This window comes from Thunnus albacares, chromosome 11 (genome assembly GCF_914725855.1).
Source record: "Thunnus albacares chromosome 11, fThuAlb1.1, whole genome shotgun sequence".
In the NCBI taxonomy this organism is placed as follows: Eukaryota; Metazoa; Chordata; class Actinopteri; order Scombriformes; family Scombridae; genus Thunnus; species Thunnus albacares.
The window spans coordinates 18,419,882-18,442,088 of record NC_058116.1 but is presented as its reverse complement, the minus strand read 5'-3'; the positions used below and the strand labels follow the sequence as shown (position 1 = coordinate 18,442,088).

At 38.9% G+C, this 22,207-nt stretch overlaps 1 protein-coding gene across 2 annotated transcripts; it reads right to left on the bottom strand.

Moving 5' to 3' along the window:
- Positions 1-117: 117 nt before the first annotated feature.
- ptprna (protein tyrosine phosphatase receptor type Na) lies at positions 118-21,400 on the bottom strand. 2 transcript variants are annotated; one of them, XM_044365171.1, is made up of 24 exons: positions 21,175-21,398; positions 18,399-18,449; positions 13,870-13,980; positions 13,294-13,411; positions 13,006-13,153; positions 12,378-12,573; positions 11,994-12,146; positions 10,689-10,814; positions 10,524-10,558; positions 10,175-10,437; positions 9,935-10,021; positions 9,682-9,761; positions 9,427-9,491; positions 6,614-6,823; positions 5,961-6,227; positions 5,710-5,857; positions 5,482-5,555; positions 4,831-4,908; positions 4,487-4,606; positions 3,435-3,601; positions 2,524-2,577; positions 1,897-1,961; positions 1,451-1,524; positions 118-1,267 (listed from the first exon to the last, which is right to left on the bottom strand). In XM_044365171.1, exons 1-24 carry the CDS (start codon positions 21,248-21,250, stop codon positions 1,196-1,198), a joined length of 2,838 nt encoding a protein of 945 aa, XP_044221106.1. In that variant the 5' UTR covers positions 21,251-21,398; the 3' UTR covers positions 118-1,195. The 2 variants fall into 2 exon arrangements, with proteins under 2 accessions (XP_044221106.1, XP_044221105.1); XM_044365170.1 differs by having other exon boundaries at positions 118-1,524; positions 21,175-21,400.
- Positions 21,401-22,207: the final 807 nt, after the last annotated feature.

Sequence of the window (22,207 nt, the reverse complement as noted above, 5' to 3'; positions counted from 1 at the left end):
GAATACATGGGGCAGAAGAACCTGTTTTAATGTGCCATTTTAACATTTTTTGCAAAGCAAAAAGCCCGCCCACTAAAAACCGTGGTTTTGAAAATGAGCACTCAAGGATTTTCTGCTCTTTGCTGCATCACATCACAAATTTATTCAAGTCAAAAATACATTTTTATAGATATTTTCTATCTGTCTGCTACATGAAATAAACACAATCATCAGGGTGAATTATTTACATTAATCACATGGTTGTACACCGAGTAAGACAATAAAAGAATCCAACAATAGGAGTTCAGAGAGAGAAAGAAAAAAGGCGATGGGTACTTTATGGTCAATGTACGGTCAATTTATGGTCAATCATCTGTTACAAAATGACCAGTTAAGCAAACAATCATGTTGTCAAGACAAAGACAAGCCTCACAAATAAAAACTTGCTCGAAATAAACACACACACTAGACAGCAGAATACAGTATTCAGGTGGAAATGCAACACCACACTCAGAGTTAAAAGAAACAGAAACCTTACTGTGTATCAGCAAGATGGACACCTTGGAAATTTGATAAGCGTGTCAATGGACTTAACATTATTTTATCATTATTCCAAGAAAATTGAAATGTTTAGCACAACAGCCAAACAAATGCTCCGTGTTGGTGGTAAACCATCTGTTGATATTGACTGATCATTTGAGGTAATCATGTCATTGTGTCCAGTAAAAGGGTTGATGACAATAGGCAAAGATGGAATCAGATGTCATTACAATAGGTAAACAATGTTTTAATATTATGTCATTACAATCATACAGAAGTATACACTATTCTGTCTGACTGTCATTTGGATTCCCAAGTTTTTACTCTTTGTAATTCACATCTGATGGCCTCAATGTTGTCTAATTAGGTAAAAACTGCAGAAAGAATAATGAGTTCCATAATGTTGAGAAAAAAATTCAAGTCTGCATTTACATACTGGCAATCACTGAATGCATTTTTTCATAAAATGAAGTTCCCCAAAAGTTTTAAAAACCCAATGATTAAGTACATGGTGAAATACTGCATGCTGAAAACAAGAGCAGTAACTGCTCCAAGTGTGGCAGAGCAAATTCTTATGTACAGTGATGGCCAGACATACGTAACTGAGTGTGTCCTTAGGAGCGCGTATTTGTTTTGTGCCAGTGTATGTCCTCGGTGTGTTCTCTGGTACTGCAGCTCACTGAGGCAGGGCTTTCAAGATGGCATTCACCTCCTCAGCTACTGCTGTCAGCGCAAATTCAAACTGGTCCTGATCAGACGGAGCAAGAGCAAGAGAGGTGGAGAGAAAAAATAGAAAGAAGAAAGGTGGGAGAGAGAAGGATAGATATAGGACAGAGGGAAACAGTTGGGTTATGATAGATATCCACCATAAATAGCAGGAAAGTGCTTTTATACTGTGACAAGCAAATGCATAAACACAAACTGATGGTACCTTGGTGCAAACGAGGCCAGGTCTCTGGTCTCGGATGTGCTCCAGTGCAGCTGCAATGTCAATCTCTTTCACTCCTAACAACAACAGGAACAGTAACAACATCAATACAGTTTTAATACCGTAAAACTTGCTAATGTACCCACAAGCTGTTTTGTGGAATAACCCCCATAAATAGTACAATATTTCACTGTGTTAAGCCATATTTAACGACAATATCACTAATAGCTCCCTCTGCTGTAACTTATCAGTGTACACACATAACCCCCTATATGCAAACTTTGACATAATTATACCCTCAACCTGAACTGTTGAACTTCCAAAATGTTCCATTACTATTTTGGCCATCGAGGCCATTCTAGGCAAAATGTGTAAGTACTGGATCATACACTATATATACAACTTTGTGTGTGTGTGTGTGTGTGTGTGTGTGTGTGTGAGCGACTAACCTTTGGCCATGCGGTTCAGCACCATGTCAATGAGGATGTATGTGCCAGTTCGGCCAGTGCCATCACTGTGGTGACAGAGACAAATAAGGAAAATGTCAAAGCACATATACTATTATGAGCAAATAATATTATAAATTATTAAATAAAGTGTTTTTCTTTAACCCACTTTCCAAACAGAACATTCATATGTTTCGTATGTTTCTAAAAATTCCAGTGTTACTTTGGAACTTTGGAAAAAGACAGATGGTCTGATAAATATGAACAAGTGATATGTTAGTGTACTACAAACAAATTGATACACTACTGTACACTGGTTTTTGCCATTATGATTATAAATGTTTGTCATTTTTGGTAAAAGCTATAAAAATACAGTACGACCACAGTCAGAGATTAATGTAATTCTGCAGAGACTGGGATGTAAATATGGAAATAAAGCTACCTTCTGTGACTGTTTAAAAGGTGAAATTTATTTAAAACAATATATGGCATGGTGGAAAGTTATTTTAAGGCTTTGGTTTACAAAATCTGGATTAAGAAAACAGTTTTTTTCCTCCAAATTGAATGTGTGGTGTTGGGGATGCCACAGTTTTTAAAGAAGTGTTTTTTTTTGTTTGTTTGTTTTTTTACCCGCAGTGAACGATGATTGGGCAGGAACGACCTCTGTAGCATTTATTCACCTTCCTGAAAAGCAGGAACAAGGGAGAGCAGGAAAAGAAAGAAGAACAAAGGACAGAAAAAGGCTTTATTATAAATTATTTATTAGAAACTTTGCAACTGACCTTGTTCACAAATTTATTGAACATACAGAAGTTATGTATAATCAGTAATCATGAGATTATTAAATGCATATAAGACAGTATTATGCAGCCTCGGGTACATGTGTGTTGTGGTCAAATAGAAGGCAATGAGAGGAGAGAATATGACCCAGTAGGATGGATGGAGAGACATAAATGACAGAGGTCACCAGTAAAATTAAGAATGGAAGAAGGAACGGCAGGACAGGAAAAAATGGAAATCTCATACTGCGGCAAGGGAGGACATGGTAAACAGGAAAGGAAAGGTGGAGAGCAAGCAACAGATTCACTGTCCCTCTTGCAGTAGCCAGTCACACCTGCCAATGCTCATTTTTGTGACTATGCAACTGGAGCCAGAGTACTAGCTGCAAACCACAAAAATGACACTGGGAGATGTTAAAATACAAACCTATCAACCTGCACACTGGGAGAGAGGGAGAGAGAGAGAGAGCCAAGATGGTGGGTAGGGCATGAAATGCACAGCATGGGGGCCATGTTTGATTAAACACAGTGCAGGATGGCAGGGAAGATGGGAAACAGAGAAAAGAGATGGATGAAGGTCATGAGGAAGAGTCACCGTCACATTTCAGACACAGACTGTATCTCCATCCTGACAACCTGTTTTCTCTTTTCTGTGTTTACTTTAAGAAGTCGTCTTAAATCACCTAACTTGCAAATCACTTGTTGAATAAAGGGCACATGAGGGGGGGACAGTCTGCAGGTGTGCCTTGTGTACTTTCATACCTGCGGAAGTCGAGCAGCGGCCGTGTCGATGTGGGGATGCCGTCAGCCGGCCAGCTCAGCAGGTGAAACTGCGTCAAGGTTCTGGTCTCCTGCGTTTGAACGTTCTTCAGATAGAAGCTACGCACCAGGAAGTCCTTACACCAGATATGCTCTGAAACCAAGTTCACCTGATCGAGACAGAGGGAGGTGGCAGAGAGAAAAGAGATGCAGATGAGAGGATAAAAAAAATGTGACTTGACTGAAGGAGAGGTGGCTCACCCACTGAATTTTGTAAGCATCCAAAAAATTTAATGCAATATACAGACATCTTCACCTACAACTCAGTGAGAGCCATTATTCCAAAATTTACTCTGCACATATTGAACACATTATTTCATTAAAAAAAGGACTGTAACAGATACAGAACATACAGTACAATTTATTGATTTTACATGAGAGGACTCAAATGTGTAAGTGGCCTCGGTTTGGCACCAGGGGGAGACATATCATCAAAGAGAGGGGAACTGACATCTTGCATTGTTTTTATAAGACCTTTATGTCAAATTCCTCATTTAAACCATGGGTTGACACAGTATTAAGAATATTTATTCAAAACATTTCACGTTGGATGAGTTTTTTCTCCCCTAGGAGACCTTTTAACTCTCTCAGTGCTAATATACAGTAGTTTAAGCAGATGAAAGCATCGCCCACCTGTCTGAAAAGGTCAGCAATCGGGTTGAGTTTATCTCTAGAGATGATGCTAATGCAATGCTTGCTAATGTGAACAAAGATGTGAGTTCACAATAGCCTTGATGTTTTGCAGACCACATGGGCAGCAAATAAAGTAAATGACAGGAGTCCTGCTGTAGATGATCATACCGTTTATATAATGGAATAGAAGAAAATTCGTGACCCTAATTCACTCACAAATCTGACATTTAAACTCTGTTTTTTTCCTGTCTGAAAAGTCTGAATTTTATATAATGTATGTATAAGGCTCTGCTCCTCTTGTGCACATATGTCTTTTGAACAAAATGTAGATTAAATGTCCTGAGCTACAACAGGAAGTTAACCTCATAGATGTGGTAGAGTGATGAACCCTCATCAGGCCAGTATCGCTCGCACTGTTTCTCTCCATCTTCCACCAGAGCTGTCATCATCACTATCACTGTGCAGCCGTTCTCCCACACCATCTGTGGGTTGGATAGCACAAGCACACATACGGTTGTAGACGCACACATCTGACACATCTGACACATGTGACATTAAATAAAACTGTATCATCTGGCAGTAACAAGACAGATTTCCTGCAGATGGATTGAATGATCTATATGGTTTTCATTGATCACTAAACAGAGAGCACAGTCAGTAAAGTTGGAGGGAGACAGAAAGATAAAGAGGCAAAGATTGTGCTGACCTGCCAGAAATCAGCAACAGTGTGAGGCAGAGGTCCTTGTGTGGCGATGTAAGCTGGTTGGCGAGGGTCATGATCAGACTACAGGTTACAAAGAGAAAAGAGAGCAGAGGTTTTTCATACTGAGGACACTACAAAAATATATCAGTTTCAACAGGAAGTTCTGATAAATAGCAACTTTACTGATGGAACATTTAAAGACTAAGAAAAACTATATTTCCATAAAATTATTATACAAAAATTGGATCTTTCTATTGTTAATTTTGCTTTGGGCCAACATTAAATTCAACAAAAGCCATGTCAAAAAGATGAGTGAGCTGCAAACTGGTCCCAAAGTATATGGATTGCATTTGAAATTTAGAATTAGAATTTAATTAGCATCAAATGTTCATATTTTGTAAGAAATACGGGCTTTAGCACTGCAGAGCAACTGTTATTATGACTGTCACATGCAAAATGACAAGATGGCCTGAGTATTCACACTTCACAGATTTTCTTTCTGTTGTAAAAATGGATTAATTTCTTGCCGAGTGGCAGTTCATTTAAATCTTCAAAGTGGATTAATAGAGAAATCATGATGCAATGCACACCATTAATTATAAATATCACATAACTTAAAATAGTATGGACTGGATTAATTGAAGTATTTCTTACAATGATGCTTGCGTTGATGTAATCTTGTTTATTGGGGTTTAGCTCAGTTTTCAGCTTCACGCGGGAATGATCATCTGGAAAAGAAAACAGGTGTTAAATCGGAAAATGATTCAAATGTATGAAAATGGTATAGTGCTGTGCATGTATGCATACTTGTTTATTAAACAGGGTGATTGATGATTGATAGATGCATGACAACTTGACAACAGAAATGACTGATGAACTAACAGGGGAGGGCTTCAGCCTGTCTGTTCTTGTCCATGTTGCTCGGGGCTTGAGCCACAGCCACTGAACTGGGCTCAGCCTGGTAGGAGCACAACGCCTCCCACTCCTTCTGAAGGCGGTCCTTATTACGCAGGTGATCCTCCATATACGCCTGACACAGAGAGAAAAAGAAAAAAAGTAGGACGTTAATATCTGCTCATTGAGGACAAGGATGATTTTTTACACCTGGGAGTACATTTTCTCTCTAGACTCACCAGTATCATGTGACCAGTAGAGATGTCCATATTAGACTGGGCGGGCTCTTCACTCCAGGATGGGGTGGAGCTGTGGGTGGAGGACGGGCTGTGCTGAGGACCATCACTGAACTGGGAGGAAACGCTGCTGACGCGGGACGTGTCCGTTCCCCGTCGACCGCCAGCACCTGTGGCTATTGCAGACCCAGCCATGCTGCTGCTCACCCCGCCCACACAATCCTGGCGGCACAGGGAGGATTTGGACGCCATGTGCTGCCGACATAGCTCCTGAGTGAACAATATCAATATAGATTAAATTAACAATCAGTTATTGTATCATTATATACTGAATATACTGTAGATACACAGATATAACAAAACATTGTTTCAGCACAAATATGAGCATATTATGCTTACTGCATGTCATTAACATTCTAAGCATAATATGTATAAGCTGTACACATTCATCTGCCTGCTCTAAGAGACATTTCTTCATAATAATCTGCAGCATATGCTCACATCTCATTATCTGGCTCATCATACTTTTCCAATCCATTATGACATCGAGCCATTAAGGCTAACATGAAAACAAAAAAAAAACAAACAAAAAAAGAGATCTTCTGGGAATAAAAAGGGCCTTTCTTCAATGCTGAATCTGGAGTATGATGCCTTACCTGGTAGTCAAAGTGTGTTTCAGCTCCTGCCTCTGGCCCCAGGCCAAGCTTGCCATTGGCCACTTGGTGAGCGTAGTGCCTGAGACAAGCTACTGCCATGGCCAATACTAACACTCCTCCTACGACTGCCATGGAAACAAGGGTGATGACTGTCCCACTGGAGCCCTGGGAAACCCTAGTTACTTGAGGGAGACCCCGTGCATCTGTCCTCTGGGAAAAACACAATTACAAAGTGTTGTAAGCATGATATGGGCAGGGGAAAAGGAACACAAAGAAAATAGATAATTATCTCATCAAAGTGCTGTCACCATTAGTCAACATGCACATCTAGTCATTTGAGAGCAGTCAGTAAAGCCTAAGCTTCGCAGGGGAATCTGCCCTCACCACTGGAATTCATGTTTTTTTTTTTTCTCCTTCTCAGCTCTTGGAGTGAAAACAAATGGGAGGGTCACTCCTCTCTGTAAATACACGTGACAGCAAGGTGTGCTTAGTGAGAGGTTGAAGCAGAGTTGTGAAGACATGGAGGTCAAGGTACTGTAGTATATAACAGGAGCAGATTTAAAAGACAGCAGATGCTCCGTGGAGATCAGTGAACCGTGGTACAATACATGCCATACATCACTGCTGCAAGTTATAGTCTGCCCTTGTGTGTCATTCCACCTCTTCATCCTCTTTTCTATCTTTCAGCTCTTCAGCATTACAGTTTTGCCATTTTAATGCTAAAGCAGGTGTACAGTCCTGTTTTTATCACATACACAGACAGAGCACACACACATACTGAATTACCACACTCCTGTTCACTCAAAATGTCACTCCATAGAAAAACTGCAACTGCACAAATAAAGTAAATGAACCACTTGCAGGCCTTGAGAGAGAAAATGCTTTTTAAAAGTCAACACTGAAGAGCCAACCATGAGCTCCAGATAACCTGGCTTTTGATCAGATCTGAAAATGATCAACAGGAGCAACACAAGACCTGAACATAGAAAACAGGGAGTATCATCTACAAAAATATTTTAGTTTTGTCTTAACTTAAATCATATGACAATTTCTGAAATGGAAGAACTCAAAAGAAATTGGCACATTTTTATGGTATCTTTGTATGCTGAAGTTTCAATAGCTGTGCTTGTTCTAGCTTTAGCATCAGCACTATTTACATGGTTACCCTTTCTTGAATTAGAGTATTTATTTGCATTGATTCATTTCTAACACTTTTCTATTCCTATCTTTTTCTTTGCTCACTCTTGATGTGTGTGTGTCTTATTTTTATTCAAATACTTCAAACAGCATCTGGGGAGCACATCGATTTCCCCTTAGTCTCTTTTTAAATATACAAATCATTCACTCATTTCTGTTAAAGTTAATTGAATTAATCTAAAAAACTGTCATTTTGAATTACTTAACCGTGACTGACAAACCTTGCTAATGACAGAACTTCAATACTGAGTGATTTTAAACATCCTGCCATCTCGGAGATCATATCAGTACCACACACACACACACACACACACACACACATTCCATTAATGTATTGCCAGTATAATTACAATATTATCTCTTCAGTCCTGAATAAAAGCGCTGTGTGCGCGCTTGTGTGTTAGCCTGACATTCAGACTAAATTGGCATTTCGTTATTGATCCATTTTTCAAAAAACTGGAGATGCTTGTGATGATTCAGAGGTCTGGAATGAGGCATATTGTGTGAACAGGGAATAGGTTAATGACACCTGTGACTGTTGCCATAGCACCTGGGATCTGGGAGCCACAGCAGGGGGAGGTGGGAGGGGGGCTGGAGGAAATGAAGCACCATGGCAACAAGTGAAATGCTGCTTGTTACGAGGTGTCGCCTTGATAATTTGGTCTGGCCACTTGCCCTCCAGGTGGCACATCTCACAGGGGTTTACACAAACACACACAAACACACACACACACACACACACACACACACAGACTATTACAGACGAAGTGTTGTAGTGGGTGGAAAACATGCTCTATACAGTAAGTAAGAAAAATGTACTGCCTTTGTCTGCATTGCCTCACATACAGCGTGGTGCCCTGACATCAGGGGTCTTGCACTTGTAATGTCACTGCTCTCACAAAAAGCTGAGCCCATTTTTTCCATCAATGCTTTATTTAATGATATTTGATGATGGAGCCAGCAAGGAAAAAAATATGCATTGATTGGTTCTGATTATCAAATAATAATTTTATATATGAATTTTTATATTGAGTCTACTAAAAACATACATTTATCTTACTCCTTGTGCATACCAAATATACTCAACCTTTACAAACACACCACCAGAACCAGTCCTCCACGTGCGCCACGTGTTCAACTGCATTGTCCTGGTTTTCTCCCAGCACTAACACACATAGCTGTGTATCTATGTGTCCAATGTGAACCATTTCACCTGCATCCAAATCACTTAACATCCTTGGACTTAAGGGTAAAGAATCAGTCCGCCTTGTAACTACAGAAAACCATAGAGCAATCCTACACAAGACACAACACAATCCTCTACAAGATAGATAAATACAAACAATAATGAGGTTTACTACCAATGTTTTGTAGTCATGATGTGAAAACAAGTGTGTCAGGAGTCACTTTTGTCACAAGCAGATCTGACAATCTGTCCCGCTAGATCCCATGAGTGAACAGATTAAAGGAGAAATGGTAAAGAATACAGAGGAATGATTATATCTCTGTTGCCTTGACAACTGCTCCATATGTTACCAGTAGAAGGGGTTACAGGGGAAATTTCCCACAGAGGCTATTCAAGTGTATTTCTGTGTGTGTGTGTGTGTATAAAGTACCTCTCCCACACCAGTCTGTACAATCTTCAGGCCTGTCTCCGACTCCAGGAAGTTCTTTTCAGATACTGTTGGGGGTTGGGGGGGGACACAACACACATTTTATTGTTGAATGTGAGGAAAAGGCGTTTGGTGAAATGATATTTGAGAAAAAAAAAAACTGTTAGAGTGAGAGTACAATACACCCAAGTTTCACTAACATGCATGCGTGTATGAGTGTTTGTGAATGTGTCTGTGTGCGTGTTTTTCAAGTCTTACCAGCTTTAGCAGCCACCTCTGCAGCAGTCATGTTGTGTTCATTCTGGCGGATACGAAATGTCAATGCGGGGCCCACCACACTGCCAACACAAACACACACACACACACACACACACACACACACACACACACACACACACACACACATTGTTTTAAAATGTGAAAAACATTTCAAGTAATTAGAATAAAATAGTAAAATTTACATGCACGCTCTCTCCCTCTTTCTCACACACACACGTACTGGTGGTGTTACCTGATGTTGATGAAGCTGCTGGTTGTCAGGTGTATTTTATCGGCCAGTAGCTCCAACAGCTTCACTCCATCATACAAACTCAGAGGACTGGGAAGGAAAAAAATCATTATCACCAGTGACAGTCTACATACTCAGAGTGATGTAGGTCTTTCCTGAGAATAATAACTGGCTCAAAAGGACTTTTACAGGCTGTTTGTAATAAACACAAGAAATGAAAGCTGAATTTGATCAAGTACAGACCTCTGGTTGGTGACAATGTACCCATACTCCTCCTTGGCTCCTGTTCCCTCCACCAGTGGCGGTCTCTGCTCCCTCAAGCCCTGTCCAGCTTCAGCAGGAGCAGCCTGAGGAGGCTGGGAGGCAGATGGGGGGCTGGTGCTTTTGGCTGGAGGTGTGGCTGCAACCGAGGCAGAGGAAGGGGCAGAGGGGGCATCAGGTGGACCGGGAACAGGGGCAGGTTTCTCTGGCTTACTGGACATACTGTCTGTTTTTAACAGCTGCATCTACGGGGGAATGATAGAAGACCTGTCAGTGTAAGAAGAGTATAATTGCCTCTATTGAAAGCTGATGACAATGGATACTGATGTACCTCCTTGAGGGTGACGAGGTCTTTCTCATTTGGATCTGTGTTGAGAGAGACAAAGATAAAGCATCATTCAATTTCATAATAATTGAACTCAAGTGTTAGGTAATAACATAATACTATTATATCTACTTTATATTTATAACACAGTTAATAGCTAGGAGACTGTACCTGTTTTTTCTTGGGCCTGCAGCAGCTTCAGAATGAGAGCTAGCTTGTAGAGCTGCTCTTGACTGAGCTCTCTGGGGTCAACTCCGTACTTCTGCAGGACTCCTGACATCCTCTGGAACAAGTGGTCTGACACAGGAAGGCAAAGTTAGCATTGTCTTTGCACATATCCAATAATATAATATGTAGATTATAACATAACATTGACAGAAGCCATTTTTCCCCATTATGACTACTTTTACTTTTTATAATTCTTACTGTACTTTTACTAGGATTCTAAATGCTGAACTTTGACTTGCAATTGAGCATTTTTACAATGTGGTATTGCTTATATATACTTTGTAAGTGCGCCCATACTGTGAATCCGTCGTAATATTTCTTTGGTAACACTTTCTATGACGCCCATGTCTATAATGCATTATAAACATACTTATAATGCATTATGATCTGCTTGTTGCACTGTATATGTATAGTTATAAGCACTCATAAATATTCATGATGCTTTAAAACAATAATCACAACATATTATAAAGCATTTTATAATGACTTATAAGGTTAAGTATGACCAAGTATGTGAGTATAAGTTACTCAAATTGGAGTACACAATTTCTGTTATGACCTGTTAAACATATAAATTAATTTTACGACGTTTTGTGTGTTTTTCTTGCATAGTCTCACAGAACAGGCCCATGCCCCCTACACAGTAACAACCATGGATGACTAACTGCGCTGGCGCTTGGCCAACAGCTTAATTCTTCGGCTGACTGGTTAGTGTAGCCATCTGTGGTCTGGGAGACCGGAGTTCAAGACCTGGTGTTAGAACCCTCCTTCACTACACATATATTTAATATTATTTTTCTCACTTTCCTTAAAGCATTCAATGCATGCAATGCATTGCAAAATGATTATAATGTATTACAACTATGAGTATTAGACCAGCAATTATTAAGTATTATGATACTTGACTTTATACGTCATTATAAAATGCTTTATAATGTGTTATGATTATTGTTAGTATTATGAATATTTATCATAGCTTCTAACTATAATTATACAGTGCTATAAGCAGATTATAATGCATTATAAGTATGTTTATAATGCATTATAGAGATGGGCGTCATATAAAGTGTTACCATTTTTAAATTTTGTTTCTGTAACACATTAAAAGGTACCTCTCTGCTGTGCTGTGATAATAAACTTATCAATGTGATGATGTTTTCTCATCCTTTTTTCTTGGCCTGTATCACAAAGTATTCTTCTCTTGAATACATTATGTAAATTAAGTATAAATAAGTTCTTTTTCCTCACCATTGTTTCCGGACAGGGTGCTGTAGTCTGGTGGAACTTTTTTATTCTGCGGTGTTTGTTGCCTGCCTGTAGTACCGAGTCTCTCCTCTAGAGTGTAGTCTTCCACGTAGTCCACTGGTATATCCAGTTCCAAGTCCTCGTAATAAGGCAGACCTGCTCATAGTGCAATAGATAACGATTGTAAAGAGATCTGTTGGGTTTAAACTTTTTAAAAGTATAACAGATACTGTAACTTACAAAAAGACAAAAATCAAGCATTTTTATAAAAGTTGTATTGTGTTATCGTGTCTACTTGACACTTCAAATTTCTTAGTTTAACGTTTTATTGTTTTTTAAGTTTCTTTCTTTTTTGTTTCATTTTAACAATTTATAAATCATTTTTACCTGCAGGAGCCATGGAAGCAGCCCCTCGGTGGCGATAAGACGGCTGTGCAGATGCCAGGTAGAGAGACAAGGCTTCTTGCAGCAGCTGCCTGTCACGCTCTCGCTCTCTCTGATTGGCCTGGGACCGTGAAGAGGGACGGGCATAACCACCTACTGCCCCGATGAGGGATCTCTCTGCTTCATCTTGGTACCTATGCTGTGATTGGGAGAGATTACACTGTTTGTTGCTTGTTGTGTTTTTTTTTTTGTTGTTTTTTTTTCATATTCCTTGTATTTCTGTTCCTTGGTGTTACTCTAATTATCTTTTAATACAGGATTTATTTACCACTATTACAATGATCTAGGATGATCAATGTGTTTAATTTGAGATCGTGATTGCGTCTGTATCGAGCTTTTATGAGCTTTTATTTAGAGTTTGATGTGTAAATGTTTGTCTGTTGTAACCTCACTTATGGGACTAAGAAAGTTTTCTAAATGCCACAAACCGGAATTTGCTTAAACCCTCCTGTACCTGATGAAGATCCAATCAGATTTTGCACAAAAATGATGTGTGTGTGTGTGTGTGTGTGTGTGTGTGTGTGTGTGTGTGTGTGTGTGTGTGTGTGTGTGTGTGTGTGTGTGTGTGTACCTGGTGGTATGTGTATGGGTCGATGGAGGCTGTCTGCATGCGTAGCGGGGACTGAGGAGGCTCGACAATCATGTAGTCCACATAATTGCCAGCAGGAAGTGTGGACGCTGTTTTAGAAGTGTGGTGATGGGGGATGTGCTGTTTGGACCTGGCAACCCAGAAAGGAAGAGAGAGAATTAGGAGGAAAAGGAGGGAAGGATAAATGAATAGGTCCAGAGGGAAATTTGTCTTCCGTAACATGGATATTTCTATATGTTCAAAATATGGCTGTAGCTGGACAGTACTTACTGAGATGAATGGGAAGACGCGGAAGAGGAGTTTGGCTTAGAGGGGAGGGTGGTGTGGGGAACTCTCTTCAGTTCCTTTGATAAGATATACTGGGTAATGTCGTCCTGCCAGGAAAGACCTGCACACATACACACAGCAATTAAAGAAAGCCACATAGGCTGAGAGAAAAAGAAGAAAGACTGAGATGTGTATGGGGGACAGACTGTTTCTTATTGAGTCGTGTTCAAGCTCTCATATTATGAATGTATTTCTGCCTGTACTCATAAAGTGTCTATGGATTTGATAAGTGTCAGAAATGGTCAAATGAACTTCACTATGACACCACAGTCCCCTACATATTTAATTAAAAAAAGAATATATATTATATTGTATTGAGTATTTAATTTCAATAAGACTGACAGAGTGAAATTTACTCTTTACTGTAGGTACAATAATGTAGTAATGTGACAGAATACAGGGCAAACTTCGATGTAATTAATAAAAAATAGCTAAAACGACTTTTGTGTTTTTAGTGCAGTTACTTAGAAGCAGTGGGATATTCACTTTAACAGTTTTAGCTTTGTAAGAGTATCTCACCTTGTAGCATAAGCTGTTTGAGGACTTCCTGCATCCTCTTCAGAACAGGAACTGTCACCTGGTACTTGACCAGGTCCTGCTTAGAGCTACGACACTGTCCAAACAGCCCATCTAGAATAACACACACACACACACTGGTGAATATTTTGAACCCCCTTTTTTTTACCAGGACAGTCTCTTCAGATTTCTTTGAAGATTTCTTCTGGCCCAAAATTCCTTAGCTGAAGCTATAAACACTTCATCACAAATATTTCAGTGAGGCTGCCGTTGAGCTTCAGTTCTGTGCAATGCTCTTCATTCTGACAGTATGTGTAGCCCACACCACACTAGCACACAGCAATGACTCATAGTTTTGAAATACAGCCCACACACTTTATACTGCTTGTCACAGTCCTCCCGACAACATTCTACCACTGTCGGTGAGTGTGTTTTTGAAAGTTTCAAACACGTTCATTTGAAATAGTCGCTATTTCAAATGAAATATAGTTGCAGGCAGCCCCATGGCAACAAAAACACTTATAGCCTTTCCTCAGTATTCTGTGAACTGTCCTCTTATCATGAACATAAACAATATTTAACATTTAATTCATAAGTCACACTTTTCATGCATCATTCTGGCTTCATAAAGTTAGTATGTGCTGTGGGCCTATTGCGTTGCATTAAGGAAAACAAGTGTCCATTGCTTTTAAATCATAAATAAATAATTCTAATTTCAGAATAGCAGATTAGAAAGGAATACTGTGTTTTTCTATACATCTTACAGTATAGCTTATGTTTTGCCATTTCATACATATTGTAGAATAAATAGACAGTCATGATTCTACTTCATTTCTGTTTCTCTAAGTGGTTGGGCAAGCAATAACGCAAAGGTCTGAGGCTTATGTTACGCTTGTATTGTTATGATATCACCAAGTTTTTCTTTGTAGTCCACTGCTTATTGACTATTCTGAAAATCCTGATTAATACTGTACTCGAAATCTACATGACAAATAGTTGATGCTGATGCTATTATATGACACAGGATATTACATCCTGGTAGTGTATTGCACTGGTAAAGAAATACAGTAGCTCTGAATTGTGTTGGTGAATTGACTAATGACACAGACAACAGCAGCAGAAATGGAAGATGAATGGAGAAAAGACAGCTAACTGCACGGCTTGATTGGATTGGGGGACTATTTCTGGAGCTTGGAGTTATTTCTGCTGAAGTCATCTTTGAGCAGGAAATATAGTATTAACGTTGGACAATGGAATCTAAATTTAAATGTACAGAAATGATCCACGTGGCTCAAAGTACGTGATTAAAAAATGTTCCAAATAAATGATTGGAAAAAAAAATACTTGTGATGATAAGCAGCAGTGTCACATTCTGAAGGAGATGTAGGTCATGCATGTTCATCATCAGAAGAAAGGTGTGTGTAGTTACAATCAAGTCACACCAACCAATCTATGGACATAAATAAATGGTACACTAGAAGTTTAATTAATGGTCTGATTGATTTCCATCTATATAGTACAAGGGGTTCTGCGTAAGGAGAATTAAGGTGACAACATATAACCTTGTCGTGTTTAACACTGGTAAAAGACACTGGCTATACTCTGACAGGCTCTATAGGAATAAATGGGAGATGCCAGATGCTTGAACTCCCTGCCATGACATTATGACCTTAGATGAAACACTGGAGCAATGGGGACTGCAGGACATGGACAAACCAGCAGAGCTTGATTGGCTCTACACATTACCACAAACAGGCCAACGACAAAACCTCCACCTCCGACTGTCTTGGAGAGGAGTGAAAACAAGGGAAGAGACACACACAGCTCCTGTATGAAACCTAAAAACACTACTGTCTCCTCTTTGGATGCACCACTGCCTTGGTAAAACCTTAGTGAACATTATAAAATGAGCTGGAATCTCTATAATTAACAGTGAACAAAGGTAGAAATGAATCACTTTCCCAATTAAGATTATTTTGTTTGATTCAGTTCAAAGATTCATAGTCACTGACTGTGTAGTTCTTAATTTTTTAATTACTCGATTTTAAATTGTAATTCCTCACACCACTCGTTCCCACCTAAAAAGAAATATCATAAATTAAAACCATATATTTACAACGTAGCACATCCACATTATCTGTGAGAGGGTCAAAAAACAGAGGAATTGAGTAGAAAGCATTTCAGTTATTAAGTACTTAAATATTTCATAACATCTTTATTTTTTTCTATAGAGGCTCTGCTGTCTGGAATCTGCACCAAATGAACATCAAAAGTAGGTTTTGTCGTGGGAAATCTTCAAATGGGCCAATAAATCTTCAGGTCACCCACAACTTAGCATTAAGCTCAAAACTTATGAGAGAAAGACTCAAAAAATACACTTGAAGCTGGTAGAGTTCAATGTGAATAGGTTTAATGTGCATTAATGAGCAATACAAAGCAAACCGAGGCCTTTATCCCGAGATAAAAATCCTAATGCAAAATCATAAAACATGATATCATATACTTCTCGTAACCCCTCCTAATGTGGAGCTTATTTTCTAGACTCCACCTTGTATTTTGATCATATTCAAAACTATTTGGTCATTATTGCTGAGTTCATTAGTGACCTTGACGCTTTGGTAATAATCCAAGTATGATTTATCTTAGAAATAATATTGTCTCAGCATCTTCTACATTCCCCAAAATAAAAACAGGCCTATTGGCCTTTAATCATCTTACACAGAGAGCCACGTTGCACCACTGATTAGCCTTCTTTTTAACTTCCCTGGGAACACTGTCTCTTATTGACATAAATGTTATCTTTGCACATTTACTGGCACATTCGTTTGATCATGGGAAGGCAGTTTCCACCACAGTTTTCTTTCAAAAAGCCACTAAAACAAAATCCGATGAATCCTACATAGATGTAACTTTTAGTTAATATAGTTAGAATTATAACTTTATGATTATTTTTCATTTTCTTTTTGTTTCTATCTTAATTACAATACATACACAATACACAATAAAAAATACACAACACAATTTTACTTTGTTTTTGTTTTTAATTTGTATTGTCTACTTTTTCAGTTATTTCACTCATTTTCTGGTCTTTATATTTGACTTTTTTCAAAAAATGTGACTTTAATGTTTCTTTTATTGTTGCTATTGCGTGGACCTCAGAAAGACTAGTGACCAATTTGTGGAAGCTGGGGATCCAAATAAAGAATAATGAATCCTTGATACCTCAAATGACATTACAAGTGAAATGATTTATTTAAAGACTAAAGTGATGCATTGTACAGTAAAATTCTCAGTCCAAGCATTTACTGAACATAAGCAGAAGGTATAAATTATTTAGGAGAGATGGTATTGTGTCAGTTAATAAAATGCAGTAAAACACCTCCGGGACCACTTAAAATAAACTCAACACAGTAGCTTATTCTTTATAAGGTGTTAGTCACTGTGAGACCTGTAGGTGTCTATTAAGACTGTGGTGATAACGCTCTCTGTGGTTCAACAAGCTAAAACAGTCTTCGTTGATATCTAAGCACAGATTTGCATTGTAGGTTCTTGTAAATATTTTGCACCATATGGGCTTCATTACCAAATTTCACAATATAATTTAACATATTAAATTATCATATATTATATATAATGCTTTTAAGACCTTGGTTCTGACCACATCTTGAAAAAAGGATATTTTTGATTAATTTGTCTGACTGTGTTCTCCCCTGTTCATCTGGTTCATGGGTTTAAAAACAAAAAAACAAAAAAAAACTTAACCTAAAAGACTAGTGCGCATGCACAGTCATTCTCAGACAGTAGGTTTATACATCTTGATACATGCCACTGAAGCAGAGGATAATGACACTAACTCTTATCCACCAGACTCTAATTACATGGAAGACAGACAGAGACAGAGGACCCATGTCAACCAATCAGATTGAAAACATATGAGTGGTCATTACACCAAACATTTTCCTCCCTAGTACTATCGTCAAATCCACAGATGTGCCTGAATCCAGCCCGGTGTCTGTTCTTGAGCTGCAAGTACGCCGATCCATTTTGTATTCTGTCCAATGTCTGTGCGTGTGCGCAAGTGCAATTTCCATCGAGAAGTGCGTAAGTGTGTGTCAGTGACTCATCACTGTATTAGCACAACAACTGTGGGGGTGTCGACCTCACCGTGATGTCAGTGTTGCCATGGAGACAGTGGAGCAGGGAGGGGCTTAGATAAAGATGATGAAAGGGAGAGGGGCAGGTGACGGAGAGAGGAAAAATCCTTGACTTGTGTTTGACTTTCTTATATGGCCCTTTTTTTGTCACCACACTTCTAGTCACATATACCGGCAGTGCGTACGTGTGCGTGTGTGTATGTCTGTGTGTGTGTGTGTTCAGGTGTGAAGTTAATAATTGAATATGTTGTGGAGGTAAAGGAATGATTAAGAAATAAGTCTGAATTAAAAGTTTAATACTCAAATTCAAGTGAGACATTATGCTTGATTTTGTGTGTCTGTGTGTGTGTGTATGTGTGTGTGTGTTTGTATACTCACCATCTGAGCAGAACTGATCCCTTGTGCACAGTTTTCTCTCAAACAGGCAACCTGATGGAGAAAGACAAAGAGAGGGCTAACTCTTACTCAGAGCAAAGTCTTTCACAGCAATTTCCATAGCAACAACTGCTTTAACTAACACTTAAATGGGTGAAATCAGAACATCACAAAGTGTGCTTAACCTTGGTACATAATTAACCTCAGATGTACTGCACTGCGATAAACAAAACACACACCACCCTCACAACCTTCACCCTGTTTGTTACATTTCAACCAGCCTACACTGTGCTGATTACTTATAAGACTGTCCAAGCAGTGTCATTCATAAGCACAAAGCCTGGAACTTCTGAAAACCTTAAAAATCCCAATTATCTTATTATTGGGATATTATTGGACAATTGCGTTTTTGCTTCTGGTTAGAAATATTCAAAATGACAGATTATTGAACAGGTTATCTGTGTTTCAACACATATCTTTGATAAATATGACCAATTTTACAGACCTTTCTTGTTTTAATGGAAAGGAAGGTTATTTACTGACTACTGTCTTTGGCTGATTTGTGATTGAAACAAATGCAGCGTTTGAGTATTTTGGGACATTCCTTTGTTAATCATTTTTTGCTATTTCTTATTTTAGGTTTGTGAGTAAGACCCTGGAGGGAAGGGTAATGTGGGAAGAAGCAGGTGGTTGGCGATAGATAGGAACGTAACTGTCGGGCCGTCTGTCTTTCTCTCTCTCTCTCTCGTCACAGCTCCTTTCCAGAGGAAAATCACTTTTTGTCTCTCTGTGCATGTATGACAAGAATAAGTAAATAAATGGTAGGAAATATGTGTGTGTGAGTGTAATTGAGGAGAAATGCGCAGTTAGAGTATAACGTATATATTCCAAATTATATTCCAAAGACAGCAGGTAGCTGGCTGGCTGAATTGATGGATATGTGGGTTGAATGCAGAAAAACAAATTCAGAACTATTTTCTCTATTTTTTGAATGAAGTGACGCAGTGCCTTACAGCATTTTCAGTGACTCACCTCTTTTTTCTTTGAAGAAGAACACACACACACACACACTGTACAAACAGTGTGAGGGAGGATCTTGTATTTCTTTGACACCTTCTCAAACTTTTAAAACTGCGACTATGATTTAATAAGATATGAGGACATGTGATCAATTCGAATGTGTGAGAAAGACACTTTAACACATGTTCAGACTCGCAGGCACATGAGGCACATTTATAAGTTTTGCTCTCATGTTGAAACTCTCCAGTGTCAATAATGTCAGTGAAATAAGTGGCTAGTGAGCCCAGGTGATGGATCAGATGAGGCCATGTGGTGGCCTATGGTTGATGGCAACAGGAACAACAAGAAAAATAATGTTTATAACAACTATTCCTATTATTTTAAATTGAAAAATGTGTTCTTTAGCATCGTATGAAATCCAGCTATGGTGAGCTGATTTATGGAACACCTGACCTAATGTACAGTATTTGTCAAAGCACCAGGACATCATTTGAAGAGATGTTTGCTCTAACATGAACATCATACTGTTTGCATGTGTGGATGCACAGTCGGACATATGGACATATGGCTAATCAAATGAACAGAGACAGAAATGGAAGGAAACAAGCATTAATGGATGGATGGACAAAGGCAAAGGAGCAACAGTGGTTACTGGTTTCTCTCCATGGTGCTGAAATCTCAGGGGCTTGTTATTGTACTGTTATTTGTTCATTGTGATTATTGTAATTTCTCATTGGTTTCCTCAGTGATACATAATACCACAGCCACTGCTATCACAGTGAGCCGCTTTATATTTCTAAAATAAACTGCAGCCAGTAGTTTCTGTACTGTTTCTTGAAATTTGGTGACTGTATTCAAATGATGGATAGATCAAAGTAATAGTGGTGGAGGGAAGTTGATGAGGGTGGGAACCCTTGTGTGAGAACAAAATCATGCTCGCTTGTTTTTGTTGGAGACAACCTGAGGGAGTAGGGAGAGAAAAAAACATTTGGCCTTTCTCGATCTCAGTTGGACTTACTGATTGAATTAACTCCCTACTTCACAAATCACCACCTAAACAAGTAAGACAGACTTTGGCGGAAAAAGAAATAAAACCCATAATTTGATAAGGATCGTAATAACTCACTTCAATAACTAATTTAGTCAATATAGTGTACTCAGTCTTAGAAACACTTTGAAAACCCTGTTTATTAGAAGCATCTTGCCTTATTTTATGTTAAGAACATTGTTCTGCTGTCACATCTTCATCTTATATGATAAACACATTCCAGTCAGTGTTATTCATGTGTCCCCAACAACTGGATTTGGCTTTGTTTTTCCTACCCCCAAAAGAGGACATCAAATAATAACAATGTTATTACAAGGGCAGCATAATCATTCATTGCTTTACCAGAAAACAAGAAAATAACATTACCTTTTAAAAAATTAAAATTTCCCCATCACTCTTTACATCCTCCATCTCTCCTCCATCTCTGTTTAATCTCATTAGACTGTCATCCTCTACATCATATCTGTCTTTGGCAAATATATATAACATTATTACAATTAATTTCATGAGGTTAAAATTATCCTTAACGCACTTATTTTGTGCTGGGAAATTATAAGACCACAGCATAGGCTACCATAGGGGATAAAGTACAGTGAGATGATGTCGCCACTAAGTCATCATCTACTTGATACACCATGCCCCTGGGGGAATTTTTACAGAAACATATCTGATACAGGGATCATGTCACCACCGTTATTATCATCTTCTTACCGTATTTGTCTGAGATTCCCGGTTGGAAAAGCACCGTTAAAAGGAGCAGAGCTCGCCATGGCTTAAGATGTTGCATGATCCGTTCACAGCAGCGTCGGAGGTGCAGGCAGAAAGATGCGGAGTCCCTTTTGCTTTTTAATTTTTTTTTTTCCTCCTTTAATTTCCCATTATGACCAAAAGAGCCGGAGCCAGTGTGAGCAGCTCACATTGAACCCCAAAACCCCATGTGACAGAAAACATATAAATAAATAGCTGGGGAAAAAAACCTCACGTTGAAAAGGCGGGGCATGAGGATGAGGAGGAGGAGGAGGAGGGACAGGCTGCGAGCATGCAACGTAGTATGGACTCACGACCGCACAGCTGCGGAAATAACGTAGAAACTGAGGAGCTCTCTGATCGACCTGCAGCTACGTCATCACGGCTTTGAAACAGAGAGGGAGATGGGAAGCGTCACGTTTAATATTCCACCTACTTGTCCTATAAAGTGCATGAATGCACACAATATTCATTTCCAACAAACAGTCCAAATAGCCTGCAGGCGCGCACAGGTGCAGTAATTTGACAAGGTTTCAAGGCTACTCCTTCATTAAGTGCCTGCCGTTTAAATGTGGGATTGTTTTTGAATTATCAAATTCTCAGCTGTCAGTATAAATTTTCTGGACCTCTGGAATTGTGTGAATTGTGTCACATAGCTGTCTCATACAGCTGGTAAAACATGAGACTGAACTTTATTGTGTTATCCTTGTAATTTATGAAAAGAAATGTCTTCATTATTGCAAATACATGGGACGTTGTTAAAAAGTGAACTGGCTGTTTTTTTTGTTTGTTTGTTTTTCATAAATTATAGAAAAGAAGGAAACACGAGATATGTTGCATTGTCAAAGGGTCATCATGCCTATACATCTACCCCTGCAGAGGAGCCTCATCTGTTCAGCTCAGCCTAGGCAAGACCCTAGTGCACAGAGATCCAATATGTACAAACAATAACATTTAATCAAGAAGAGCATTTCACTGTTTTCTCCTAAAATATTTA

Bases quoted from the DNA above. Each gene is read 5' to 3' on its own strand.
- ptprna (XM_044365170.1), bottom strand. From the start codon at position 21,250: ATGCAACATCTTAAGCCATGGCGAGCTCTGCTCCTTTTAACGGTGCTT. The intron at 18,450-21,174 runs GTAAGAAGATGA...TTTCTCCATCAG, and splicing joins GGGAATCTCAGACAAATACG to GTTGCCTGTTTGAGAGAAAA. The intron at 6,228-6,613 runs GTAAGGCATCAT...TTGTTCACTCAG, and splicing joins AAACACACTTTGACTACCAG to GAGCTATGTCGGCAGCACAT.